Here is an 11,703-nt window from a genome sequence, read left to right as displayed (position 1 = left end):
TACGGCATGTCCACACTGAAAATTACATAGCAGTTTAAGGTGTTGGTATTTTTATGTCAATGAGTTATCCTCTGGCCTCCAAGTCAGGCCCCAATTCCCATAGATGAAATGTTGCCTCTCTATTCCTCTTTTACAGATATTTTCATGGTCATTGCTATGCAGAACTCACCCAACTAGTTCCAGCACTCAGACCTTTTGAGCGTTCCACTAGGTTCTCCACTAGCTCACACAACTTCACTGTCCAAATTCATTGTTCGAAATCTTTTTATAGTGACAGTTTCTTTCCCCGTACGGCCAAGCTTAGGAATTCCCTCCCTCACAAGTGTTTCCCACCAACCTACAATCTACAGGCTTTTCAAATCAAACGTTCACCGCGATCTCTTGACATAGCCATATTTCTCTCATCTTTCTAGTTCAATGCCGAGAAGTGGTGTCGTATAGGCCTTGCATTGAACCACTCCTTTAAAAAAACTGATATGCTTAATAAACTTTTAAGTGCGTCAAATATGACGTTCCTGTCATCTAGCATTACTCTACTGAAGCAATTGTAATTAATCAAACAGGAAAGATCATTTGATACCCATCAATAGCCGTTTCTTTCTCAATCAATGATGTTTGAAAGTTCTATAATGGAACGCAGCTTATTCATACAGTTTCCTGTTGAATTATGCAAATTAAATCCAAATTTGCATTATCTACATATTTGCTGATTATATCAATCATCACATTCTGAAATCATGATGATCCCACAGTCCTAATAGCTAAAGGTATCCTTTTAGAATATAAAAATAAGGTCCATTTCATATTCTACCCAAATATTATACTACCGCCATTTCTTCAAACTATGGAAGACTTATCTTTCAAAAGCGATCCTGATTTACATAATGCATGTATAATGAGGTTATGAATAAATAAAGTTTCAACTGCCACAAGTATGTATTAGTAATTACCGTAATTAACTAATCTGGTATTATAATACAATTTCCTCATTAATTATGCACAACAGATCCTGATCTCATACAACATACATCTTATTATATTTATCACTACAGGAAATATTAACGGCACATTTCTGTAAAATTTCTTACATATTACATTACAGACGTTATATTAGCGTCGCTAAAATTAACCTAACCAAATCTGAACAGTACCAGTTGTGGCCAAGGAATGAACATACTATATTAGGTTCTTGACGTCAAATAAGCTTTTGTGCTCAACAACCTCTGAACTGAACTGAGTGTCGTAGAATCTCCTGGTGACATTGCTCAAAACTTCAAAATAGTTAGACACAGAACCTAACCTTATTGAGGATTATTATTATTAGTTGAAACGAATTGAAAAGCTTTAAAAAACAGACAAATCTTACCACTAGGTGGTTGTTGTGGAACGTTTCCCAGATATGTTGGGTTCTGTACGTGCATCGTCTGGGGACGACCCGTACCTGGGGGGTTATGAGTTCCTTGTATGTTTCTGTCTTCGCTGACAGATGCCGGAGTGTGAGCTTCAGTCTGACGCGTTGGGTTTATCTCACTGTCATCACGACCACCTTCTTCACCACGGTAAGTTGCGTATGGCTGGATGTAGGGGTCGTCATCACTGTAAACTGTCTTCACGGATGTTTCGTTGTTTGTCATAGATCTTCCTGCCGATGGTCGGTTGAAGACATTGTCTTCACTACTGGGGGACAGGGAAGCTGGTTCGGGGCGGTCCGGCTGATTAAGATCGGCGGCGTTTTGCGGAAAATCCAGATCTGCATCAAGATCGCTTGGTGCGTACATCGGATTGGGGTCTTGGGTATTCTGTTGGTATGTATGATCTGTGTCGTCTTGTGTGTGTAAAGTGTACATCGGGTTGGGGTCTTGGGTATTCTGTTGGTTAATAGGATCTGTGTCGTCCTGTGTGTGTGAAATGTACATCAGGTTGGGGTCTTGGGTATTCTGTGGGTACATAGGATCTCTGTCGTCTTGTGTGTGTGAAGTGTACATCGGATTAGGGTCTTGGGTATTCTGTTGGTATATATGATCTGTGTCGTCTTGTGTGTGTGAAGTGTACATCGGATTAGGGTCTTGGGTATTCTGTTGGTATATATGATCTGTGTCGTCTTGTGTGTGTGAAGTGTACATCGGATTGGGGTCTTGGTTATTCTGTTGGTTAATAGGATCTGTGTCGTCCTGTGTGTGTGAAATGTACATCGGGTTGGGGTCTTGGTTATTCTGTTGGTACATAGGATCTCTGTCGTCTTGTGTGTGTGAAGAGTGCATCGGAATGGGGTCTAGGGTATTCTGTGGGTACATCGGATTCGGGTGTTGCAAGTTGTTAGGATGCTGGTCACCAGGGATGTTTGATGCGTACTGATGATCTTCGTTCTGAGCGTTTGGAACTCTCATCTCCATCATGGCTGACATTATTATACTTTTCTATAAGAAGTAGGAAAACAATAATTACTATTTTTATTCTCTACTGCTCTATCCGTTGAAAATCTTATCTACTTATAAATATTTATTTTATATTAGGAGGACATCAAGGACATCTAAATAGATACATGTGGACATGTGGACACATTTCGATTTTCTTTCTGGGAGAGTTTTCTAATAATGTCTGTCATTGTAATCCAAGGCTCCTGATAAGCCTGTTGCATTCCAAAACGTGTTCCATTCCAAATCATAATTTGGAATGCCTGCTGCATTCTAAATGATCCATTCCAAAACATGATGTTTCGTATTTACGTGTCTGGGGCGGAGCCTCGTACTTCTGAGGGCTTGGCTAAATGCAGGCTAAGGTCCAAGAGGTACCGGGTTCCATCCCCACCCATGTCACCGATATTGTGCCCTTGACACGACTTTCCTCTATTCCCAGTGACGTCACAATGGACGGACATCTCGCGAGACTACGTCTACGCGAGAGGTCAGGCCATGTGACAAAACCCTTCCACTTCACCAGTTTTTGCGAAGCCGCGGACGCGTGAAGGTGGCTGGATTATTAGCTCCGTCTGCGGGTTTCTTTTCTACGTTTCTCGGCCGCCATCCCGGTTACCAGAAATCATGAGCCAAGTTCCGGGAAAGACCGTGTCTACGGTACCAGCTTTAGGAGGTACTGTTTGGCGGTAGGGGCTTGGGAAAATAGGTTATTTAGGTGGAGTAAGGAATGTTTTAGCACTGTGGCACCCGGGCTTCCCAAACCGGAACATGTGCGCGCTTGTTTCGTATTTCGAACATGTGCGCGCTTGTTTCTGTGACGAGGGCCCCTTTGGTTTTACCTTTATCTGGTTGTAACTTGGTTTGTTTCTGTTTATGCAGCGACTACAGCGGCGGGTGCGGCAACGGTGACGACCGTTCAGGTGGCCGTGCCGGGTGGGTCCAACTCCAAGGGCGCCACGACAAGCACCGTGACGGCGACTACAGGGAGCGGAAAGGGGAAACACCCCATGCCGAAGGCTTCGGGCCCAGTGACCGCTACCAGCTCGGCCACGACTACTGCGGTCCCAGGAACTAGCTCAGCGTCCGCCTCGGAGGTCCCCGCTCAGGGCGCGGAAACGCCGCAGGTACGAGTATTTGCCTCCGTTTTGATTTTGTCTGTTTGTTTGATAGGATTTTCTCAGACTCACGGGTGTACTTTTTCGGTCGTATTTGGTGCTGAGGTATGTTAATGCTCCGGTGTCGGTTTTACGTCGGGTTGTTGGAATGTGTGATCTTGTTCTTGGCAGCGAGGAGGTGCGTTTTGCTAGATTGTTGGACGGTCTAGGGATTTCGCCGGACAGCTTGTTAGACAACCAGGAAGGACGAGAGAAACTGTTGGACAGTTTTTTGTTTTGGAGATTGTCGGACAATCTGGGAGCGAGAAACTGTAGGACAGTTTACGATACCACGTGGATGGGTTAGAGTCTGTGGGACAGTCTCTACTTTTGGTGAAAGACCGTGGGGCGGTCTGTGTTTTGTTTGGTATCTTCTGTGTTGGGGTAACAATTTCGATTTGGTCGACAAAGAAGGGATTATCGGATGTTTCGTTCCCCCTAGAGGATTTCGAAAAGAGGGTCGAGCATTCTAAGGTGAGGAAAATGGTGGTACATTTACCGGTAGAAAGACGGTTTTCGATCGGTTTTTAGCGACCACCGGTCCGTAGACAGAGGGAGGATGTGTTTTTCCCGTGGATTTGTTTACGTTTGTAGACGTGGCCTCGTCCTTTTTTATAGTTTGTTGGGGAATTTTTTGCTTCACAGACTAGGGGTGTAAAAATTCTATTGTGTTTTCAACCAAATTTTACCCCTAAGTCGACAGTTTCCCACGGGTGCTTCGGCTAGAGTTTTACGGTTTTTTTTTTTTAATTTTACTGTGGTTTTCCGTTGTCCCCTTGGTTGGGTTTGTCGGGTTTTAAGCCGATGGTTTTGTTTTTTTGTTTTTCTCTCTTCTTTAGTTTTTCTTTATCCTTTTCGGTTGGGTCAATTTGATCGTCAGTTTTCCGTGTGCGTTCGTGTTTTGTTTTTTCTTTATTTTTGTGTTCCTTTAGTTTTTCATCACCCCCTGACGTGGGGATGATAGCAAGGTCGGGTGAATTTGAAGGATTGGGTACAAGCGGCCGGCCTGAATGCAGGGTTTGACCTGTACTCTGATCGTATTATTTGGCGGTGCCCATTTGGTAGGCGTAGTGAATACCTATTTGGGAGGATAATGCAAGGTATAGACCACAGTGTGTGCATGTGGCTGAAATGGATTTGTTCTGTCACAGGAGCTGAAGAGACAGTTGGACGAGCTCAAACAAGAGGTCCAGGCAATGAGGGAGAAGAAAGTCTCGACAGAATCCCTTCTCAACGAACTCAATATCTACTGCGCTACTCACCACGATGCAACATTCGCGCCCAACCATGCCATGGCCTTGGTAGACAATCTGGTGTCTGTAGCAAGGAGAGAGGGTCATGAGCGAGCTGAGGAGTTTGAAGCCTTCGCAGAAGAGTTGGTCACGGAGAAATCGAAGCCCTTTTTCGGGCCGTTGGTTAGACGACTGTTCGGCGCTTCTGTGAAGGCTCAGGCGGCGTCTAAAGTTTCCGCCTTCATAAAATCCTGGAAGGCAGTGAAGGATGTTGGTTCTAAGAGTGTCTCAGCTTCGGTTAAGACCCGCTATCCTGGTCCCAGCAAAGATAGAAGTGTGAAGGGACATTGGGGAAAATTAGGGAAGAACCAATGCGCTAGTGTCTGGCACAGGGCCACTGGGCCAGGGACTGTCCCGACAACACTGAGAGTAAAGAGTAAAACGCTGTGTAGCCGCCGATGGACCGGAACGACATGGAATTTTGTATGGGAATTGTGTAGTAAAAAAAAACCTGTTAGTAGAAGAGTTGTATCTGTAGTACGTGATATGTAAACACAGAGATAAGAGAATGACTATTTATCCGTTTGTGGAAATTATAATGGTTGAGATGACTCATTAAAGCACTGAGCAGTATGTTGGAGTCTTTGTCTTCTTACAGTTTCAGAGTTGCTACCTAGATCCTGGCAATTTAGGCTGGCTAAGCCCTAACTCGTGGACCGTGCGTGCTCTCCCCAATAGGTTTGCCGCCACCTTATAGCTTCGGCTGGTGGCCCGGGAAGCGAGCGAGGGCCTCTCCATGCAGACCAAAATTTAGTTAAAGTAGCCGACATTTGGACGGTAGTCAAAAACCGTTGTTTTAACTTGATAATTCTAGAGTTATGTAACCTTTTATGCTTACATACCAGAAAGCCGGGACTATACTGGAGGTTTGATTAAAATTAAAACGTTGTGTAATATTTTAGCGTCTGAAGTGCGTAAGGAACCCTACCATCGAGTCCTCCATCAACATCCCGGCATGGGAGAAGCAGGTGCCCTTCAATCCACTGAAGGCGTTGGAAGAGCGTGTGTCGGCTGTCCGGTGGGTAGATTGGTCTGGGGCAGGCCCCGCTCCATACGGACCCCTGCCGGCAGTGCAAGAGCTGGCAACAGGCACGGTGAGGGCGACGACGCAGCAGCTGCAGTTTCGGGATCCAAAAACCTTCCGAGCGGGTGAACTTCATAAGAATTTAAGTTACTGGGAAGAGTTAGCCCAACATCAGGGAGCGTTGGGGCAGCAGGTATTGCACTGGTTAAGGGAAGGGGTAGACTTGACAGAGTTTTGGCAACCTTTCAAAGCTAAATTCAAGGGCGTACACTACTCCTCCCCGTCTCCCCCCTCGATTTATTTCCCGAACTATTCGTCGAATAAATCCTTCGCAGAGTTTATAAGCCGCACCTTAGAAGACAGGATACGGACAGGGGCGCTGGAGGTGTTAGGAAGAGTGGGCGAGGTAGACCCCCAATACCTTACGATGCCGTTAGTAGTAGAGCCCACAAAGCCACGGCTGTGTCATGACGAACGATTTCTCAACCTGTGGACACGCCACATCCCTTTTAAGCTAGATAAGCTCTCAGATGTGATGAGATACATCTATACAGGGGCATATCAAGTGGTGTGCGACGATAAGTCGGGGTACGATCATATCATGATAAAGAAGGAGTGTAGGACATACTTAGGGGTAGAATGGGGGGATGGTTTCTGCTATGGGCGTCGTTACCCTTTGGATACAGAAATAGCGCTTTTCTGTATAACACGACAGGAAAGGTGGCCACTTCGTATATGATATCTTTAGGGGCGCCAGTGTCACAGTATATCGATGATAGGCATGCAGGACCTCACCTAGCGACAAAGCAAGGAAAAGCAGCTCCGCCCCTAGCGGTTTAATCAGGAGCACGCATCCCCATCTCCTCTGGTTAGTCAGAAACAGGTAAGCCCAGAAACGCAGGATGCGGTAGAATTTCAGAAGGCACAGTTAGGTGCGTACATATTATGCAAAGTCCTGATAGACCTGGGTTATTTCCTGGAGCTCAAAAAGTCGGTTTTGATCCCTTCGAAGGTAGTGAAATTCCTGGGAATGTTAGTGTGGTCAGTGCCTCTAGGTTTTGGCATTCCAGGAGACAAAATCCAGAAGTTCGGTACCCTTAGAGAGTATATCGCGGAGCAGGGAGAAGTGGACGTCCGCACGCTGCAAAGATTTGTAGGGAAGTGTGTGGCATTTTCTCTAGTGATACCAATGGGAAAACTGTTCACTAGGGAGGCGTGTAGGGCCATAGGCAGGGCGATAGTATCAGGGAGCCCAGTAGTAATGACGAAGGAACTAAGGGAGGAGATCATCCACTGGCGAGTGATAGATGACCACGACAAGATTTTTCCTTGGGTAGAGGAGAAACACATAACAGTGCAGGTTACCACAGATGCCTCTAGCTATGCGTGGGCAGGCGTGATAAAGCCCCCGGGGTCCCAGGACATAACGGTCCAAGACTATTGGACAGCAGAGGATTTCCAAGCACCAATTCAAGTGAAAGAAGCAAAGGCGATCGCCCTCACCCTGATAGCGGCGGGTAGTATCATTGAGAACGCCAGGGTGATGCTGGAAACGGACAACCAAGCGGTAGAGAAGGCCTGGGAAGGGGAAGGGGGCAAAGACCTGGTTTTGGTAAGGATTTTGAAAAGGATGTTTGAGACAGCCAGGCAGCAAAATGCCAAAATCTTGATGACATACGTCCCGCCTAAAGATAACTGCGCGGACTCCCCCTCTAGACGGCTGTCACCACTAGACGCAACGCTGTCCACGACCGCGTGGGCAACGGTAGAGAGAGCGTTCGGCCCCCATACGATAGATTGGATGGCGGTAGGGTCAAACACGAAGACTGCCCGGTTTATTTCCCCCACACCGTCCCCGAGCGCAGAGGGTGTAGATTTTTTCAATCAGAAACCAGAGGAAAGGGATAATGGGTACATCTTTTCCCCGTTCGCCACAATAGGGGCAGTGTTACAACATCTGGGGAACAGGAATGCCCCTTACACACTGATAGTACCAGAATTGCATCCCAAGCCATATTGGTGGGCGGTAGTGAACGCCAAGGCCAGCAATAAAGTACGACTGGGACAGAAGGGCGATAGTGGAACCATCTTGGTCCCGTCAAAGCAAGGATACGTCCCAAAAGATTTGCAATGGGATCTATGGGCGTTCAGGATAGACAGCTAGCGACCTGGAAGGTACATTATGGACAGAAAGTAGTACGACTATTAAAATAACCCCAAGTATGATCGAATTGTTTACGTTTTTGTTACAGAAAGTGGTCAGTCAGTTACCAGAGAGGAGCGGTTCCACTTCGCAAGGCGGCATGCTGGTAGATATATAGGGATAGATAGGGATATACTGTAGATAGGGATAGATAGGGATAGATAGGGAAATACAGGAAGTCCTGCAACAACTAACGTCGTTTGAGAGGCAAAAGATAGCCACGTGGAGAGAGTTTGAGAGTTTCCTATCCCCTCTTCCTTCTCAAATCAGCCCTACACTGGCCACCCCAAACGATGTCCTTCGGTTTTTGGTATTCAAAAACAGGCATGGGAAGACCCAAGTTCATCATAATTTGTGCGGTAACCTAGGGCGAAATGGTATCTGCATGTGCGGATGCCCAGTAAAATTGGCTTTGGCATCCGCGGCGGCTATTGTCTCGAAGTTAAAAAGCTGTTTTGAGGAGAGAGGAAGACAGAGGGAATGGGAAGAGCCGTTGGGCGGAGGGGGTAGTCCAACTAACCATCACTCGGTCAGGAGGTACTTGAAGGTAATTAAGGAAAACCAGGCAAAAGCTCTAGTGAGCCCAAAGCAGGCTATTCCGTTGTTCCTGGACAAATTGTTGTACATAGCGCAATATATTGATGCCGAATGCAGGATGCCAGGCGTGTCCTCAATCCAGTTGTATATAATGGCAAGAGACCAAGCGTACTTGAAGTTAGCGGCTTTCTCGGGAGATAGGGGGGAGGATATGTCTCACATTAAGACCAATGAGATTCTTCAGTACGTTCCCAGACAATAGCGGTTTGATATTCAATCACACGTTGACAAAAACGTTGAGGGGAGGTTCGACGAGAGTCTTTGCCGTGGTGAGATGTGAGGACGTTTTCTTGTGCCCGGTGACAGCTATTGAGTGGTACATCCAGGTGTGTAAATTGATTGGCTTTGATGTTTCAAAGGGGCCGTTGTTTAGAAACACAAAAGGGGGCACAGTCCTGAAAGAGCCTTTCTCGGCAAAAGCTTCTGGAGCCAGACTGAGGTTACACCTCGACGACGGAGAAACACTACATGGGATACGAGCGGCGGTTGCGATTATGCTAACAATGGCGGGGGTAGAAAGACAGGAGGTGTTATCCCACATGGGGTGGAAAACACCATCCATGGTAGACCATTATACAAAGGTAGCTCAAGTGCTGAAACCTCAGGGGTCAGGTCAGGTCCTGGCGAGTTTAGCGAAAGGTCAGACCCCACTGGCTGCGAGTCTCTCCCTGATTTACAGGCAGAATAACGAACTGTCAGGCTTTAAGCGACGGTCACAACCCGCCGTGCGTGCTTTTTGTCCGTACGTTTTTTTGGGAGGCTACGTCTGCTACGTTTTTTCTGAAAACGTAGGGTGACCGGCCGAGGGAGTACGTCACTCGCACGGTTGCGCAAGGTGTACGAACGTGGTCTGCACGACACGCCTGGCCGTGAGCGGTTGCGTGCATCGTACGTTGCGCAAGTGGTAAGTGAGTTGTACGTGCTTACAACGTACGATCTCTGTGCGATTGAAAAAGAGTAGGGGCATGCCCCGGTGTGCGATGATACAAATTATACTGTCTGTGAGTTGGTGATTCACTATAAATCACCCGGACGGAGGCCTGGTGAACCCCGTCTTGTATCAGCCACATCATGGAGAGGAGATAGGCACCGCCAAGATTATAAGCCTGAAGAGTCATCGTGGCAAGTCCAGTTATGCTGCTGGCTGTCATGATGACCCTACAAACGTCAGGGTTATGGGATCTACTACTACTACTACTACTACTACTACTACTACTACTACTACTGCTACTACTACTACTAGTGTAGTGTTTTAGAACACCCCTGTCACTTACTAAAATGTTAACAAAAAGTTTCAGATTGGTAGCTTTCGGAAATAAGTCTACCGTTCCTACCCTTGGCGAACCCACAGCTCCAACTATCCCTCCCATTAACATGATGGTGGAGGGAGTAGTCAAACAGCTCTCCTGTCTTAACCCAAACAAATCCACAGGACCAGACGGAATACCACCCCGCTCAGGCTGAAGACTGTAGCCGTGCAAATTTCGCCTATATTACAGGTAATATTCTCCCAGTCAATATCTACGGGAGATGTTCCTGAAGATTGAAGAACAGCTAACATCACCCCAATCTTTAAAAAGGGCCATCTTACTATAAACCGGTGTCCTTGATGTCGGTCTGTGGCAAAGTGCTCGAACGTACACAGCCACATGATGAAACATCTTGACACTCATGGCATTCTGTCCCCGGCGGAGTGGCGCAGCACGGTTTCAGAAAGGGTCTGTCCTGCGAGAGGCAATTACTGCTCACAGTCCAAAACCTGGCTAAAAGTATCTACCAAAAGCAACAGGTCGACGCCGTGGTGCTAGACTTCAGCAAAGCTTTCGACACCGTCCCGCATGAACGCTTGCTGTGTAAGCTCGAGCACTACGGCATTTCCGGCTCCTTTCTGTCTTGGCTTAGGGCCTTCTTTAAGGAGAGAACCCAGACGTCTTTGACGGTGGAACATCTAAAACCGTTAAAGTTGCCTCTGGTGTTCCGCAGGGTATGGTGTTAGGCCCACTGCCCTTCCTTCTGTACATTGATGACCTATCCCAATCCGTTAATTCACATATGCATGTTTGACTATTCGACGACGACTGCCTGATTTACCGAACCATCACCAAACCTTCTGATGCTCAAGGCCTACACACTGACCTTGACGCTCTAACGGGATGGCAGGACTGCTGGCTTATATAGTTGAACCCCTCTAAATGTATATATGTCACATTCTACACATAACACGTAAAAGACGCCCCATCAAAACACAATACTCTCTTTGCAACGAAGTCCTAACCGGTGTCAAATCCCACCCTTGGAGTACTACTCCGATGATTTTCGGTGGGATACCCATCAACCACGCCACTAGTAAAGGCGGTAGAGTTCTGGGGGTCTTCCGGCACAACTTGACACATTGCCTATCTAGGGTCAAGGCCACTTGTTATATAAAGCGCTGGTACGGCCCCACTTGGAATATGGTGCCACCGTCTGGGACCCGTATACCATCAAAGGGATATAGACGGAGGAGGCTGTCCGGGTGGCCCTTAATGACTGCAGACGAACTAACAGACATAGACACACGCACAGACTCATTTAGAGAAGGAATTAAACTGATACGCACGACATAAATTGTTCTAGTAGAAGCTTTCAGGTGGCATCCGCCATCTTTCTTCAGCTCGAAAGAGGGGTCACGTGACCTAGGTGTCAAAGGTCACCCAGGTCACGTGACTGGACGAGGGAGTTGTAGATTGGTGGGAGCCTGTGGCGTCCTTGGTCACGGTTGAGGGACGGGGAGCGGGACCTGATGTGCACAGCTTCCTTGACCCCTCGTTCGAACCATCTACTTTCACGGTCTAGAATGGTGACTTTCTTCCCCGGTTGGTGTTTGTAAGTCTGCATGTGTTGTGCCACCGGAGAGGACTCTCGCTTGTGCTCAGATATCCTCTTTCTGAGGGCCCTTTCAGTTTCACCTACATACTGGGCTTCGCAGTCTTCACATGTGAGATGATACACTACACCGCATGTGTCCTCTGGTTCA

General features: G+C 47.1%; 1 protein-coding gene across 1 annotated transcript; it reads left to right on the top strand.

Moving 5' to 3' along the window:
- Positions 1 to 3,149: 3,149 nt before the first annotated feature.
- LOC109481559 lies at positions 3,150 to 5,410 on the top strand. The gene is made up of 2 exons (XM_019784150.1): positions 3,150 to 3,541; positions 4,723 to 5,410. The coding sequence occupies exons 1-2, from the start codon at positions 3,425 to 3,427 to the stop codon at positions 5,353 to 5,355; spliced, it is 750 nt and encodes a 249-aa protein (XP_019639709.1). The 5' UTR covers positions 3,150 to 3,424; the 3' UTR covers positions 5,356 to 5,410.
- Positions 5,411 to 11,703: the final 6,293 nt, after the last annotated feature.

Source organism: Branchiostoma belcheri, unplaced genomic scaffold, assembly GCF_001625305.1.
Source record: "Branchiostoma belcheri isolate BF01 breed outbred unplaced genomic scaffold, Haploidv18h27 scaffold56, whole genome shotgun sequence".
In the NCBI taxonomy this organism is placed as follows: domain Eukaryota; kingdom Metazoa; phylum Chordata; class Leptocardii; order Amphioxiformes; family Branchiostomatidae; genus Branchiostoma; species Branchiostoma belcheri.
This window is presented reverse-complemented; position numbering and strand designations above follow the sequence as displayed.

Coding starts and splice junctions, on each gene's coding strand:
- LOC109481559 (XM_019784150.1), top strand. CDS start 3,425: ATGCCGAAGGCTTCGGGCCCAGTGACCGCTACCAGCTCGGCCACGACT. Junction 3,542..4,722: donor AGGGCGCGGAAACGCCGCAG/GTACGAGTATTT, acceptor GTTCTGTCACAG/GAGCTGAAGAGACAGTTGGA.